The sequence below is a fragment of the Canis lupus genome, chromosome 3 (genome assembly GCF_003254725.2).
Source record: "Canis lupus dingo isolate Sandy chromosome 3, ASM325472v2, whole genome shotgun sequence".
NCBI lineage: Eukaryota > Metazoa > Chordata > Mammalia > Carnivora > Canidae > Canis > Canis lupus.
In genome coordinates this window covers 70,964,095-70,981,267 of record NC_064245.1, presented here as the reverse complement: position 1 = coordinate 70,981,267, position 17,173 = coordinate 70,964,095, and the positions used below count along the sequence as shown (strand labels likewise).

The 17,173-nt window shown below is 51.5% G+C and overlaps 1 protein-coding gene across 4 annotated transcripts in view; it reads left to right on the top strand.

Annotated features, from left to right (window-relative positions):
* EVC2 (EvC ciliary complex subunit 2) overlaps positions 1–17,173 on the top strand; it is a 126,226-nt gene that overhangs the window by 78,565 nt on the left and 30,488 nt on the right. For 3 of the 4 annotated variants that reach the window (XM_049108632.1, XM_025437421.3, XM_049108635.1), the window contains exons 12-16: positions 1,077–1,252; positions 3,517–3,676; positions 6,490–6,944; positions 13,261–13,465; positions 16,028–16,150. In XM_049108632.1, coding sequence (XP_048964589.1) covers positions 1,077–1,252; positions 3,517–3,676; positions 6,490–6,944; positions 13,261–13,465; positions 16,028–16,150 — 1,119 coding nt within the window. The remainder of the gene's footprint in view (positions 1–1,076; positions 1,253–3,516; positions 3,677–6,489; positions 6,945–13,260; positions 13,466–16,027; positions 16,151–17,173) is intronic. The other variant, XM_049108634.1, reaches the window with a different exon arrangement.

Genomic DNA, 17,173 nt, shown 5'->3' with positions numbered 1-17,173 from the left:
ATGTCAGCTGTGCGTCTCCTTATGTCATGGGTGCCAAGTCGGCCAGCAGTTCACATGGACTGTTTCGTGGAGAATACAAGTATTGCCTCTGTTCCTGTTGTATGGTTTCTGTTGCCAGTGAGTCAGGGACACACCATCATTCAGCCACATCTGACTGACCATTCCGCCTTTCACTGTCTAGACAGGGCACATTCCCAGGTGTCAAGAACTGGAGGTATCACAGCTTTGGTTGGAGAGAAAACTCTCTGTGGCATCACCTGTATCTTGTTGAACAGAGCATCGATCTTTTTGGTGACCCATTGCAGGGACGGTATTCTCACGGATGGGAGAAGACAGCAGAGCCAGTCAGTGGGATAATGCCACTTAGGCTAATGTTTTATTTACTGCTGCTCTAATTATTATGCCACTGGTTACAGCTGCACTTTGGAGCAGCTTACTATGATGTTAGCCACAGGCCCTGGAATTAGATTACTGAGTTCAAATCCCTGCTCGGCCGTCTACCAGCAGTGCAATGCGGACTCAGTTTCCTCATCTATGAAATGGGGATAACAGTACTGTCTCTCTAGACTAAGTTAAATAAGGTGAGAAACACTCTGAGCCCAGTGCCAGGCCCAGAGAATACACCCAGGGTAAGGTAAGTTATTACTGTCTTGTGTTTGGTTGGGTTTTGTCATCTAGTCGTCTGTCCCTTCCACAAGTGTGAAAGTTCTGGGGGTCAGGGCTGATGGCTGATTTATCCCAGAATGTCACCACCTGTGCTGGTGCTGTGTTTTGAGAACCCCATGGGCAAAGGCTGAGCAGCTGCGTGAAGTTTGCATCCCCTTTCCTAGGGCAGTAAAGTTCTTTGAACAACTCCTCACTCTCTAGGTCTAGAATCCACTTTTCCAAGCTCTCATTTCTTATTAGTATATAATTTTCTTCTAAGCCTTTGTTAAGGGTAGGCCTGTTTGGGTGCTAATCCTCGTGCTTCTGTGCCTATGCGTTTTCTTTAGGAAGGAAATGTATTATTTTATATGTCTAAAAAGAATATTCTCTAAATTGTAATTAGGCATATTTTCTTGATTTTTTTTAAACAGGAGAAATTAGAAGAGCTGATGGATTTTTTCCAGGCTAGTAAGAGATACCATCTAAGTAAAAGGTTTGGCCACAGGGAGTACTTGGTTCAGAACATGCAATCATCAGAGATCCGTGTACAAGGCCTTCTGAGTGCCGCTGATGCTCAGCTGACCCTGTTCATCCAGAAACATGAGAGGTAAGACCCAAAAGCCATCCCCGATGGTGCACATGAACCACCTTGCCCCACTGTCCTCATCAGAGACCATCTATTACCATTCGGTCAGTGAGTGCACTGGTCACTCCTTACTTTCTCCTTAAGAAGAATTCTCTAGGGGCGCCTGGGTGGCTCAGTTAGTTAAGCGTCTGCCTTCAGCTCAGGTCATGATCAGGGGGGAGTCTGCTTCTCCCTCTCCCTCTGCTGCTCCCCCTGCTTGTGCTCACTCACTCTCTCTCTGTCAAATAAATAAAATCTTTCCTAAAAAAAGAAGAATTCTCTAGTTGTAAGCACCCTTTGCGTTTGCAGAATCTTAAAAACATATGTAATAGTTGAGACAGCCATCCATTGAACCTTCCGTGTGCCCATCATTCAACCTCAATGGCCAATCCTGATGTCACTCGACATCCTCACCCGGAGTGATTTTAAAGCAAATAGCCAGCGTTATACTGAGAGATCAGTGGTGAGGCTTAGGTGAGCTGTGTAATGAGAGAGCCCGCTTCTCCTTGAGCTTGGCCACTCTGCTGGCTCTTTTATTCACCTTGGGAGTGAAGCTTAAATACACCGACTCTTGACTTGCATTGTCCATGGTTTTTCTCTGCAGCCCCAGGGTACCACGTGGGTGGTGGTGATGCAGGTTGGCATCAGGGCAGCCTCCGCCCCTCTAAGACATTTCTTCCCAGATTGTCTTGGAGGCACTTAATTGCAGACAATGACATTTATTCTTTTCAGTTATGAGAAGCTCTTAAATAAATAGATGCATGACTCCAACGTTGTCTTTCCCAGGACAGTCTGTGGTTTTGTGAGTTGATTGTGCTACCTTGGTAATTTTATTAGGACTCTGCGGCTCTCTTGCCCTATTTAATGAGGATTCTGTGAGGTGCAAATTATGTGAACGCTTGCTACCCAAAGATGCTAATGAATTTGTCACTGCAGTTGCTTTGACATTCCTGATTAATTTTCACTCAAGTGAAAGAAACAGTTCCTTGACTTGAATTGAAGCACCCGACAGCTGGTTGTACTGTTGTGAGCAGTTACCAGGGATGTGTGGTTTACTTCTCATTTTTAAATTCTATTTTTAAAAGTTAGTACAGGGATACCTGGGGGCTCAGTCGGTTAAGCATCCGACTCTTGATTTCAGCCCAAATTGTGATCTTGGGGCTGTGAGATCAAGTCCTATGTCAGGCTCTGTGCTCAGCTCAGAATCTGCTTGAGATTCTCTCCCTTTCCCCCTCAGACCCCTCCCCGCCCCTCTACCCACCCATGTGCTCGCTCTCTCTCAAATAAATACTTTAAAAAATCAAATAAATTAGGAGTTGGCACAGACTTATATTTCTAAAGCACATATCCACCATTCATTCATTTACTTATTCATTCCTCCAAGAAGCTTCTGCGGACATTTACTCTGTGCCGAGCAGGGGGCCCATCCAGCCCCTCGATACAGACAGACTGGGAATAGCAGTGGTAATCGTGCTAATACCAGACTGTGTCAGTCAGGATTGTCCAGAAAAACAACCAAAAAGGTAGAGAGGAGGGATTGGCGCAGGTAATTACAGAGGCTGAGGACTCCCACCACCTGCCATGTGCATAATAGAGACTCTGGGAAGCCAACAGTATCATTCGGTCTCAGGCCAAAGGCTTGAGAACCAGGGGATCCCAGTCCGAGAGCAGGAGAAGGTGAGATGAGACAAGAAAAAGGAAAACCTTTTGTTCTATTTGGGCCCCTACTGGATTACCTGGTGCCTGGTCCCCACTGAGGAGGATGGTCTGCTTTACCGAATCCCCCTGATTCAAGTGCTCACCTCTCCTGGGAATACCCTCTCAGGCACACACACCAGACACAGTGTTTAATGTGGGTACCCTGTGGCTAGCCAGCTTAACGTGAGGGATGAACCCTACACAGTATTTCCTGCACTTCTTGGATTTTGACAAGCCCATCACCAGGAATTCCAAACCCATCTCCTCTTGGCAAGCCACACCTGGAGCGCCACTTTTTCCCAAAACTCTTGCCCAGTCTGCCCAAACAGGCAGCTTCGGACAATCTTTCTGTGCATGTCTGGAGTGACGCCGACACCCCCACTTACTGTGTTCTGGGAACATCTTAGCTGCCCGTTCTGCTCCTGCTCCTTCAGGGGAAAGACTTTCTGACCAGACCAAAGGAATAGAGAGCTGAATGTCCAGCCGCAGCAGCCGTCGGGCTGAGGGAGGGTTTGGAGAGTGTGTCAACGCCCCCATGTCTCTCCTAGAGCAGGGTACCTGGATGAAGAGCAGATGGAGGCGCTGCTGGAGCGCGCTCGGATGGAAGTCTTTTCCATCAAACAGAAGCTGGACAATGACTTAAAGCAGGAGAAGAAGAAGCTGCACCAAAAATTAATCCTTAAGAGAAGACGAGAGATGCTGCAAAAAGTATGTAAGCCATTGTGCCGTCAATGCTTTTGGTGATCATCCTGAGCCACCACCGGGCACCTGGCACCACTGGGACTCTCCCTAGGAGAGCTGGGATCCAGAGCGGTGCTGGGCAGGGTCATCCCAAGCCACATATGGAGAGTGGCAGAGGTTGCTAGAACACACCCTCCAGAAGGTTCTGTGGGTCCTGTCTGGCCTCGGCAAAGCAGCAAGTGGTGGTGCGCTGGTCCGGTCTGTCTGCGCTGGGAGCGAGGGGGAGGTGGGAGTGTAGAATGACCACAGGGGGAACCCTGATGCCCACAGAGGGCCTACTCATCCCTGCAGCCAGTGTCTCATTTATCCTTACGTTAACCTCATGAGGTCACTATTACTGTTTTCTCCTTTCTTTGTTTTGTTTTGTTGAAGACACTGAAGTTTAGAGAGATTATGTGTGTCAGTTCGAGCTGACTGAGGGCTTCTGAAGAACAGATTTATCTGCCATAGCTCAGGAGGCTGGAAGCCAGAGGTCAGGGTGCCAGCATGGTGGGCTCCGTGAGGACCCTATTCTGGGCTGCAGACGGCCGGCTCCCAGCCATGTCCACACATGGTAGAAGGGGTGAGGGAGCTCTGTGGGGGCCTCCTTTGTAAGGGCACTAATCCCATGTACAAGGGCTCCCTCTTATAACCCAGACACCCCCTCCCCAAAGGCCCCACATCCTGATGCCATCACATCAGGCATTAGGTTTCAAGGTGTGAACCCTGGGAGGGATGCCAATATTCATATTGTGGTGTTAAGCAGTATGGCCATTGGCCAAATATCTAGGAAGTGGTAGACATGGGGTTGAGCCCAAGCCCATGTGACTTCAATCCCTAACCCCCTCTGCTATTTGCCCACCTTGGAAGAGGCTAGACCAACAGGGAGATATGACCATGCATGCTCACGGGCTCACTTCACCCATAAACTGAGTCCTGAAGAACCAATCTGCTCTGATGTGTAGGAGGCTGGGATGGGTGTCACAGGTGGTAGAGAGGCATCTTGTTCAAAGGGAAGTGCTCTCGCAAGAATCCACTGCTATGCTGGGTGACACCGAGGCCTTGACCAGCTAGAACGGATGAGGGGGGCGGGGGCTGGAGGGAGCTGGTCCGAGGGGGCCCATCATGCCAGGCTGAGGGTTCAGTGGGGGACGGTAAAGGGTCTTCAGGAAGAGAGGGACACAATCAGAGGTGGGATCTAGGAAGCCCATTTAGAAGCAGCCTGTAGGGTAGAGATGGAGGTGCAAACCCATGGGGGTTTGCATGGGAAGCCCTAGTGCTTGGGGTGTGGGACCTGACCAGAGCATCAGCACTGCCCTGAACATGGCAGGACAGGTCCAGAGGATTTCTGGGGTGTATGCACTGATACCTCGTATTGTCTGGCCCCATTCCAGATGGAGGGAAAGGGATGCAGATTCACATTTTAATTTGATCCCTAGAAACTCTGCTTTTTACGATTAAGTTTTGATCCCAACATAAAGCCAGGATTCTCACCTTGACCACTGACCACCCAATCCTTGACCATCACCTTGTCCATCTCCCCCAGCTAAAGGATGACATCAGTGGGGCCCAAGGCCACCTTTCTCTCATGATCTGGCCTGATTCAAGGTTAGGATCTAGAAGGATGGGTGAATGGCAGAGACTCTAGCAGTCCTCTGTGAATATCGTTTCTTGCTCTTGCTTCTGATCAGTCTGTGAGTAGCACAGATGTAGGATGTAGCTCCACCGAGGCGGAGGTTTCCACCGTCTCCCTGGCACGGAGGACAACTGGTAGGTGCCTGATAAATGGTGCTAGAATGGTGACACTCTTTGGCCACCTGGACCATCCCATGTCCTCACAGAACAGAACAGAGACTGTCTGCAAATGCTATGATAAATACCAGCGCGATGGACATCTTTATGCGTGTCCACATTTCCTCCTCTGCCTGTGTTCTCTCCCCATATCTTAACCTGCCTGGCCTGAGGTGTGACCTCCCTCTTGGGTCTCACTGGATCTCCTTCCTGAAAGGCCTCCTCTGACCTCCTCATTTAAATTGTCTGTCACAGATCTCAGGATGTTTTTTCCCCTTATAAGCTCATAAGCCCCAGGTCCTTGGTGCCCAGGACACAGAATAATTGCAGACATTCATTGACATGAACGCTGTACTGGGCCCTCCTCTCACAGCTACACACATGCTAAATGACTCATGCAATCCTCACAGCTGCTCTGTGGGGTAGATCCTATCATCGGCCCCGTTTTATGGATGAGGGCTAGATGTTCCTCATCTTGTCCACGGAGGAGCCAGGGCTGGAACCCAGTGGTCTGTTCTTGGGCTTTTCCTGCCCAATAAATGTGTGTTCAATACACATTCAACAAATGGAGCCCTCACTATATTTTGGGTTATTTTCTTTCTTTTCTTTTCTTTTCTTTTCTTTTCTTTTCTTTTCTTTTCTTTCTTTTCTTTTCTTTTCTTTTCTCTTTTTTCTTGAGAAAGCAAGTGTGAGCAGACAGGGGGTGGGCAGAGGGAGAGAGAGCATCCCAAGCAGACTCCTCGCTAAGCAGGAAGCCCAACATGGGGCTGGAGCTCACGACCCTGAGATCATGACCTGAGCCGAAATCAAGAGATGGTGCGCGCTCCACTGGCTGAGCCCCCCAGCAGCCCTATTTTGGGTTACTTTCTTAAGGATAGTTTTCTGAGTGTGAGGTGGTTGGGAGAAGACTGCTAGCACTCTGCCTCCGCCGCAGGTTTCCATGGGGTTTCCCAGAGGCCTGTGCATGCAGAGGCTGTCCCCACTGACTTGTCCTCTCTGAAACCCCTCAGCACAAGGAACAGAGGAAGGAGCAGCTGTCCCTTGGGGAGGCCCTCCGAGCCGCCGAGGACGCCAGCCAGTACCTGGGCCAGTGGGGGCACCTGCTAGCGGAGCATGGCGCCGCGCTGGAGGAGCTGCAGGAGCGTCTGGACCAGGCCGCCCTGGACGACCTCAGGACCCTGACCCTCTCGCTGTCCGAGAAGGCCACGGAGGAGCTGCGGCGCCTGCAGAACTCGGGGATGACCCAGGAGTTGCTCAAGCGCAGTGTGCCCTGGCTCTTCCTGCAGCAGATCCTGGAGGAGCACAGCCGGGAGCTGGCAGCCCGGGCCCGGCAGCTAGAGGCTGAGGAGAGGGACAGGGACCAGGAAGGCGTCCAGAGCGTGCGGCAGAGACTGAAGGACGATGCTCTGGAGGTCTCCACAGAGGAGCAGGCCGAGCTGAGACGCTGGGAGCACCTGATCTTCACGTGAGCACCCTGCGTGTGCCCTAACGCTCCCCTGCCTGCCCCGAGGGAGGGTCCTGGCCTCGCCTGTGGGGACGGCAGGCACTGCACCAGCGGAGGTTGATGGCAGTTCCTTAGCTCCATGAACTCAGTCCAGGGGAGGGGGTCACCTAGGGTCACTGTGAGCAGCCAGGGCTGGTGGGAGGCAGGCTTTGTAGCAAGAAGACAGGGAGGGGCCCTGGGTCCCACGGGAGGATGTGACTGGTGGGGAGCTGGGACCTGCTGCTCCTACATCAGCAGAAACTGCGTCTGGTCCCCGCCATCAGAAGTTCGGCCGATGAGGGGCCTTATCCCTGGGAGCAGAGTGGGGAGGAGAACTAGCAGTGAGGCCATTCCGAGCCCACGCAGCTGTCAGCACCATGTGATGTTGGGCCATAGTGTGAGGCCTTACCCTTGCCCTCTCTTCACTGGCCCCTTCCCTCATTCACTGATCTGGTGCTTAGGCTCATTGTTTCTTTTTTGATTAGAGAACCACGTAATGACATCTGTCTCTGAGTAGGCTGTGGGGGCCACAGCTGGCTAACTGTCCTGGTGTTGTGACAAGGAAACATTGGATAAATGGCACAGCTACTGTTTTTAAAGACAGAGGGGTGGGGCGTCTGGGTGGCTCAGTGGTTGAGCATCTGCCTTTGGCTCAGGATGTGATCCCGGGATCCTGGGATCAAGTCCCACATCAGGTTTCCTGAAGGGAGCCTGCTTCTCCCTCTGCCTATGTCTCTCTGACTCTCTCTCTCTGTGTCTATCATGAATATAAATAAATAAAATCTTAAAGAAAAAATGATAGAAGGGTGCTGTGGAAGCAGTGAGGCGCAGCTGAAGTCACATGCCAGAGCTCCACAGCCCTGCCCTTCCTGGCAGCATTTGTCAGCTCTTGTGTGGATGAGATTGGTGTGGCCCAAATGGTATAACAGAGACCGACAAAGCTTTTGGCAGTCAGTTGAGGCTGGCTGATCAGATTGGAAGCTGAAGGAGCTCCAAACAGGGCTAGTATGGGGGCTCTAGGGAGGAGTGAGATGTGGCCAGTATTGACCAGAACGCCTAGATTTGAATCCCAGTGTCACCGCCGACTGTCCGAGTATAGGAGAGTTACTTAACTTTTGAGCCTCATGTGTCTTGCTTTAAATGACAGAACTAAATCATTTAGGGTGCTTCTAGCATCACGCCATACTATCAGGTTGGTGGCAGGTGAATAAAATATTTTATAAGAAGGGGTCAAGGGGTAAGTGCTTCTAGTCTTGATTCAGTGGCTTGGGGATTCCATCAAGGAACCAGTCCTGACCGTCTTTCTGCTTCAGTATCCTCAGTGTGCCCCCTTGGTGTTTGGGCTCATCCCCTCATGGTTTTAGGATGGCTGCTGTGGCTCCAGGTATCACACTCATCATCTCTTTTTAACATCTGAGGCATCACCTCATCTGATACCATTGGTTGGGACTAAACCACAGGCCCCTGCATAAACTATTCACCAGCAAGGAGAACGAAGGACCATAACTGTCCAGACCAGAGGGCTGTACACTTTGTAAATGAAGTGCAGATAAGTGTAATCTCTGAGAGCTACAGGGTTTCTCTTGAAACTACTCAGCTCTGCCATGGTAGTGAGAAAGCAGCTATAGACGGTCTATAAACTAATGAACTTGACTGTGTTCCAATAAAACTTTATTAACAAAAACAGGCCGGGCACTGGATTTGGTCTGTAGGCCATAGTTTGCCAATTCCTGCCTTATACCAGTTGTGGCATCCCCCGGGACTGTGAGGGATGGTCCTGTCCCCAACATTGTCGGAGGGCAACCCCTCTACACAAGCACTGAGCTACTAGGAGTAAGGAAGTAGCTCTGGGTTAGGTCGTCGGCCATGTCTAACAAGATGCCACCTTCGCAGCATTGATGAGGGAGTGCATGAGTTAATATATTTAAATTTTTAACATGACCCTTGATGTGGTTCGTAAGTAGTAGCTGCTGCCATCACCGCCATCATTCCTGTGCTGGAGAGCTCAGATGATCAGAAGGAGAGCAGACACCTAAGGAGGTGATCATGACAAAGGAAGCACAGGCAGGTCACCGTACCGGGTACAGCGGAGGGTCCGGATCATTGCCGGGCTCCCAGGGACGTACACTGTGTGTGTGCCAGCCACCAACCTGGTGCTGGGAGCCAGAGATGAGCAGGCACAGGGCATTGGTGCTCTGCTGAAAGGGGGCAAGACCCAGGGAGGAGCAGCCTTGATAGGAGGTCCTGGTCCTTATCTGGGTGTGACATGGGGAGACCAGTGTGACTGGTGTGAAGGAACAAAGTTGAGAGCCGTTGCCAGTAATGCAGCCGAAGTAACCAATAACCACCATCTACTCAGTCTGTTTATTTAGAGCAGCTAAGTCACTGTGTCCTTCCAAGGACATGGTTGTACCCCTTTGGCAGTGGCAGAGAGCCTCTGCTCCCTTTCCCAAACAGACCTTCCAATCAGTATCCCTTAAAATTGCTTTTTCCTTCAACAAACCAAACAGCCAGCCAACCCAGAAATGTAAGCAAACAGACAGACCTGAACAACCCGTTCAAGCAAAGAAGCAAACAAAACAGAAGCCCATTTAGTATCCTGTTCTGGGTATAGACACCTTCACAGTTTAAGCTGAACCTTCGGCACAGCGTAATCCTGAACCAACCCAGAGCCCTGTTTCTTGGCACAGGTTGCATGGACAGGAGAGTGCAGGGGATGCTGGGGGACGGGGCAGGGGCAGCAGGAGGGGAGTGAGTCCTTTCCAGCCTATCCACCCAGCTGGTCCACCTCCCCTCTCTGCTGGGCCAGCACGCTGGGTGCCGGGCATCAGTGGTCCCTCCCACCTGCCCCCTTTGGGGACACCGGTGCCAGAGCCTCTTCCTGCCACACGCACCGTTCCTTGGCAGTGACCTCTGGTGGAATAGGAGCTGCCTGGCTTCAACCATTTCCTCTCCTCCTGCACAGGGCTCTTCCCGGGGACTGAGCTGGCCAACGGGGAGAACAGGTCCCCCTCTGTTTGCAGAGAGGGTGCCACCTCTGGGCTCTTTCTCATCTCTGTCTCTATGGCTCTGTCCTCGTTCACTTCCTGGTCTTTGTTACTGTTCGGTTTTCTTGAGCGCACAGGATGCATCTTCTCTCCGTAAAAATCAGATCCTTCATCACCACTTCTTATTCCCACGAATTGTTCTCAGCAGTAATGACTCGGCGCAACCCACATTCCACCAAAGTCTCTCTTTACACAACTTTGGATTGCTTCGAAGCATGTGAATTAGACTTGACATTCCCATTACCAGATGGTCATTTTCTGCAACTCCATTTGGATCCGTTTTGCAAAGAATATTACCAGAGCTGCCGCGGATTTAGTCATTCACCGAGAAAAGAGAGCTCTCATCTTGCTATCAGAAAACTCTTTATGATTTTTCTAAGGGTTAAAGAGGCTCAGGCAACGATGCCCATGATGTACATCTGCTCGTATACTTTGCTGATTTGAGATTCCAAAAGGTTGCAGCCTTTATTTTTGAGGCATTAGGTAAAACTGGCTTTGCACAATAGTTTTGAAACACATTTTTAGAAGCTTTCCGACTTCAAGCAGGATGGAGTTGCTGTAAACCTGGTTGGGTAAAGTAGGAATTAATAGGGATGCATGTTTTTTGCTAGGGAAAGCATGTCTTTGAGATTCTTTCCTGAACTCCTGCCTAGATTTTAAACTCCTTGGGGGCCAACACCCTGCCCATCTCCTGTGTTTCTGGCTTATCTGGTTGCCTGCCCAGCAGAAGATTGAGGCCAGACCACACAGGGCCCATCAGCTTGAAGATGGGCAGGAAGGATGACTCAGTCATTTCAGAGCGGCTCTCATGGGATTCCCCGTACCTGCAAACACAGGGGCAATGGTTCTCCAAGAGGTCAAGTACAAAGGAGCAGCTGCTGTTTGCTGAGGTTCTTTTAAAAGTATTGGTGGACCCCACATAGTGAGAAACCCAAGATGGGGTGTCAGGACATGGGCCTGGGGCCTTCAGACCATGTCTAGCTGGAGGTCCGTGTCAGCTGGAAGGTCCTATTCTATTTCCAGGGATGAACATTCTAGCTCAGCTCCAGTCCCACACTCCCATGTTGAGATTTGGGCGTGACAGGGCTGGCCATGGCCTCCCATGGTCGTCCTGCAGGTATGTCTGCATTTAAAGCAGCCACAGGGCATATTTTATGCTGTTATTCTGGACATTGCCAGAATAACCAAGCAAATCTGTGTCTGTCTACAGAGAGTATTTGTCAGACGAACAAGTGAACAGACACGTGTGGCCCAAAGCAGGAGAGGGAGAGGAGGCTTGTCCCTGACTTGCTCTGCTCCTGGCTCCGGGCAGAACTTCTGTGCAGGGATCCCCAGCAGACGTCCCCTTACATCTCTCTGGACAGGTGGGACAGTGAGCCTGTGCCAGCCGCCCCCGTAGAGTGGGCTGTGGACCTTGTCAGAAAGGAAGAGTGAGAGGATCCTTCAGTCTCCTCATCTGTAAACTGAGGACTGAGTTGCAGAAAGGATTGGCAATGATGTAGGTAAATGCAATCTGTTTCCTGGGGCTGCCACCACAAAGTAGCACGAACAGGAAGGCTTCACACGACAGGAAAGTATTCTCGTGATGCTCTGGAGGCCCGAAGTCTGAAATCAAGGTGTCCACAGGGCCAGGCTCCCTCTGAAGACACTCAGACAGGATCTGTTCCTTGTCCCTCTTTTAGCTTCTGGGGCTGCCTCCAGCCTTGGCATCCATTAACTCCCTCACCCCACACTGTGCCTCTCTGGTCCGGAGCCCTTCCCCTGTGTCTGGGTCTGTCTTTGCTCCTGATGAGTTGGATTAAGGGCTCATCCTACTCCATTATGATCTCATCTTATCTTACTTTCACATCAGCAAAGACCCTGTTTCCAAATAAGATCACATTCCACAGGTACTGGGTGTTAGGACTTGATGGCTCTCAGGGGACACAGGTCAGCCTTTACCGATAAATCGTTTGGCTCATGCCCAGGGTGGAATGGGTTTTCTCTGAGCGATGGCTGTCAGTCATGATCCGTTAAGACCCAGTGCCAGGCCCCCCGGCTCCTTGTCCTCCTGAGCTGAGTTGGGCATCTCTCCTCCAGGCCACTGGCCCTTACATGGTGTGCTGCTGGGCAGGCTCAGTATATGATGCTTTGTTTGCATGTCTGTGTCTAAAGCAAACACGGGCTCTCTCCCAGGTCAGGGCAGCTGGGAGGCCTCTTGCCTGCCCACAGACCCCCTCACAGCCCTGCTTCATCCAGCTGCAACTTTTTTTTTTAAAGACTTTATTTATTTATTCATGAGAGACACAGAGAAAGAGGCAGAAACATAGGCAGAGGGAGAAGGCTCCATGCAGGGAGCTCGATGTGGGACTCGATCCTGGGAGTCCAGGGTCACGCCCTGAGCCGAAGGCAGACACTTAACTGCTGAGCCACCCAGGCGTCCCTCCAGCTGCAACTTTGCTCCAGCATGGTGGTGCGTCCCTTGCAGGATACGTTAGGTGCTCAGGGGATTCCTGTGGAATCATGGTTAAAGACATGATGGGTTTTTCCAGATGTAGATTTAATGAATGGAGTTTGCTCTTTGAATTCCCAGTTTCTCCACCCCCAGCACCCCCTGCCCACCACCCGTTTCCTCTTTTTATTTTTCATCTTATTTATTTTTTTTAAAAGATTTTTATTTATTTACTCATGAGAGACACAGAGAGAAGGCAGAGACATAGGCAGAAGCGGGCTCCTTTCAGGGAGCCTGATGTGGGACTCAATCCCAGAACTCTGGGATCACACCCTGAGCCCAAGGCAGACGTTCAACTGCTGAGCCACCCAGGTGTCCCATCATTTTCATTTTTTAATTTTATTTATTTGAGAGAGAAAGTATGAGTTGGGAGAAGGGGCAGAGGGAGAGGGAGAAGCAGACTCCCTGCTGACCTGGAAGCCCAATGTGGGGCTTGGTCCCAGGACCCCAGGATCATGATTTGAGCTGAAAGCAGATGCTTAACCTACTGAGCCACCTAGGCACCCCTTTTTAAATTAAAAAATTTTTTTTTAATTTAAATTCAATTTAGTTAACATAGTGCGTTATTAGTTTCAGAAGTAGAAGTCAGGGATTCATCAATTGCATATAACACCCAGTGCTCATCACATCACGTGCCCTCCTTCATGCCCATCACCCAGTTATCCCATCCCCTACCCACCTCCCCTCCAGGGACTCTTAGTGTGTTCCCAGAGTTAAGAGTCTCTTATAGTTTGTCTCCTTCTCTTTCTTGTTTGTCCAGGAAGCTCTGCTCCTCAGCCTTCTCCCTGTCTGAAGAGGAGCTGCTCAGGATGAGGCAGGAAGTTCATGGCTGCTTTGCTCAGATGGACAGGAGCTTGGCTCTGCCCAAAATCCGGGCCCGAGTCCTGCTGCAACAGTTTCAGACTGCCTGGCGAGAAGCAGAGTTCCTGAGGCTGGACCAGGCACTGGCTGCCCCTGGGCTGCAGGTAAGAAGGGCGTCCCGGCCGCTACTGATTGTAGACATGGGCATTTCCCCGCCCCTGACGCTGTGGGCTCTGGCCCTGCCGCCCACCCTGGGCTCCTCTCTTCTCACTCTGCTCTGCAGCCAGCTACTCTTGGAACTGCCAAGCTTGTCCTAACCCCCTGCCCAGCCCAGACCCCCCTGCCCAGGCCCTGCACTTCAGCCACTCCCAGCTCACACCTGCACCCTCCTCCTGGGCCTGGCCCCAGGCAGATGAGCACCACCTGGCCTGAGAGGTCTCTTTCCCTCCTGCTCCCTCAGCCACGCCCAGTGACTGAGTCTGGATACAGAAGCCTGGGCCCTTCTGTAAGTAGTACAAGGAGGATGCTCACCTCAATTCAGGTGGGTCAGGAAAGGGAACCTCTCACACTGGGCCTTGTAGCATGAGGATGGACAGCTGTTTTTTTTTTTTTTTGAGTACCTATCAGGTGCCTGAGAGGCAGACCACTCTTGGGTGCCGTGTTTGCTCCGGAGCCCCCCATGGAGCAGTCAAGGCTAGACTTACCTGAGCGCCCCCTCCCCAGCCCTGCATGGCCCTTTTCCTCTTCCTCACCGGGTTCCCTCACTCCCCACGTGTTGCTCCGAGCTCCTCTCTTAGGAGACCATGTGCACCCCATCCCCATCTCTGCTTCTGCCTCTGGGGCACCCGACCTAAGACAAGGTCTTTGGAACTTGCCATTTCTTCTACCAGGAACACACTTCTCCCCCAGAACATCCAGGGCCATCTTTATGGCCTATTCGAGGCTTCACTTAACTGACCCCTGCATAGGTCTACCCTGAGCACCCGTCCAGAAGACCCCCTCCCCAGTCTTTCATCACGAGGCTGTGGTCCATGTCTTCACGTGATTGGTCACTGAAATGTCCTGGTTGCTTCACCTGCTTACACTCTGTGTCCCCACTGCAGACAAGCTCCCTGACCCCAGCACCTAGAAAGTACCTGGCACATAGTAGGTGGGCAGTATGCTTGACAGAGCCAGCCAGCCACCAAATGCCAAATGTATGCAAAGTATCGGGCTTCTCTGGAAGTGATGTTCTGTTACGCATCCAAAGCACGTAAGCTGACGTGATCTCGTGCACGTTCACAGCAGTGTCAGGAGCGAGGTTTCTGTGCTAGTTTTACAGAAGAGAAACCAACCAGCACAGGAAAAGCGAACGGATGAGGCAGGCAGGGGACAGGAGAATTGGGCTTGGGGCTGGTATTTTCTGACTTTCCACCCACTGCTTTTCCGTTAGGGGAAGAAAAAAAAATTCAGACGTCTTCTTACTGAATAAAAAACAGCGTGATGCAGAAACAACTTAGAAGCTTTTATCTTTTTTCACATTAAAAAAAAGTGTTTTTTTTTTTTTTTCTATTTCTGTTCTTAGAAGAGTGCAGGATTTATAAGATGATGGTAGTTAGAGAGTAAGGGACAAAGTAGCAAAGTTTTCGTTTTGTTTTGTTTTGTTTTTAAGTTTTGGAACATGAATAAAGATATTTCCGTCAAAGTGAACTGAGGTGTGTTTCCCCTGCTTTTGAGCTGACTGAGGGACAATCCTGGCAGGAATTAAGTTTCCAATTCCAGGGGCACCTGGGTGGCTCAGCTGGTTGAGTGTCTGCTTTCAGCTCAGGTCATGATATTGGGGCCCTGGGATCGAATCCTGCATGGGGCTGCCTGGGTAGTGGGGAGCCTGCTTCTCCCTCTCCCTCTGCCACTTTCCTGCTTGCATGTGTGCATGTGCTCTCTCTCTCTCTATATATATATCAGATAAATACAATTTTTTTTAAAAAAGTATCTGATTCTAACATCGTTCAAGGTGCTCTGTTTGGAAATAGACTTGGCCCTGCACTCTGCCTCAGAGGGGGAGATACACCTGCCTCCAGCATGAAATGTACTCGCTTGATACCCTGCAGAAGAGGGGTGCATGGGTGGCTCGGGGGTGATCTTAGGGTCCTGGGATCAATCTCTGCATTGGGCTCCCTACTCAGTGGGGAGTGTCTGCTTCTCCCTCTCCCTCTGCCTGTCCCCTGCTCAGTCTCTCTCTCTCTCTCTCTCTCTCAACACACACAAATAAAAACAAAATACCCTGCAGAAGAAACACATGGCTGGGCGGACAGGGGTTGGTATCTGTGGTTGGCTGAGCCTGGCTCCCTTCCCGGGGACCATCCCAGGAAAGCAGAGGTGCAGGTGATGGTGGAGCCTGCTGGCACCAGCAGGGAGAGCCGCTCCATGTAGCTTCATTAGGACGGGGACCCCTTCTGTCAAGTCCCGGCTCCAAGAGGCTGACGGGTGGAAGCCCCACAGCTGGGAGGAGGACTGGAGCTGGCCGTGTTGTCTGACTGCAAAGCTTTGGCTCTGCAAGCCGGAGTCCTCCTTCTGCCTTTGGTGGACTGAAGGTCCATGACTTGAGCTTGCTCAGGAAAGCAGACCCCTAACCCCCTCTGTCCACCTAAGACCACCGTGCAGCTCTGGGGGCTGCGGGATGTCCTCTCGGCTCTGGGAGACATGGGGGCTGTGCAAACCTGCCCTGTGTTCTCTTGCCCCTCTAGCAACAGTCCAAGGCGAGAAAGCCGCGCTCCAAGAGTAAAAACAAGATAGACCTTTTGAGGAAGTGCATCGAAGATAAAATTCAGCTCTTTGAGGAACAGGCCCCTGAAGACCTGGTTGAAAAGGTCAGTCCCTCTGCTTCATTTGTTCTCATTGCCCACACAGCAGTGACGCCACCCCATTCCCAGGGTGCATAGTCCCCGGGGACCGTGACTGCCCATCTCCGTCAGGGATCCTGCAGCCTGAACCCACTGTGCCCCTCAGGGCTCTCCATCGATCCTGCATGCAACCCTCCCCACCCCCGTACTTCCCCTCCTGAGCTGGGGATCGTCCTGCAGGACCCACATCCTACCCCACCTGTGCTGCCCTTGGGGCCACCACCTCTGTGCCTGGCTCTGCCCTGCGGTGTTCACACTCACTGCACTTCACATTGCTATGGGCACCACGCGTGAACACAGTGTCATCCGTGTTCTTCCCCCTTGACACTGTGTTACTTCTGCCTGGGTGCCTGCTGTGTAGAAGAGAGAGATGCAGAGGAGGGTGGCCACCTGGGGGCCAGGTGGGGTGTTTTCTCCCACATATGCCGGTTTGTGACCCAAATCCCTCAGACTTTAGGGGGATCTTGGGATTGGTGTTAGCAGAGATAACGGGCATCCCAAGCCACAGCCAGGGACACAGTGCAGGTTCAGGGGGAGCCCAGAGAGGGACACCTGGGTGGCTCAGCCTTTGGCTCAGGTCATGATCCCAGATTCCTGGGATCCAGTCCCCACATCAGGCTCCCAGTGGGGAGCCTGCTTGTCCCTCTGCCTATGTCTCTGCCTTTCTCTCTGTCTTTCTTATGAATAAATAAATGAAATATTTATAAAAAAAAAATAAATAAAAGGAGCCCAGAGAATTGGCAGCCCCGTGAAAAGGCTGCTTCACTGGAATGCAGGGTGTCCCAAGGGAGGAACAGCCATCTGTGGTGGAAGGGGCTCACATGCCAGGCTGCGAAGGCCAGCTGAGTCTCGCGGGTCCCATCAATGAAGGAGTGGGACAGGCTGAATGGCTGGGTGACAGTGAGTGGTGACAGATGACATCCTGTCCCCACGGCTCCCTGAGCCATGCTCAGCAGCCCCTCCTGCCCCGAGTTCACCTCTGTCATTTCC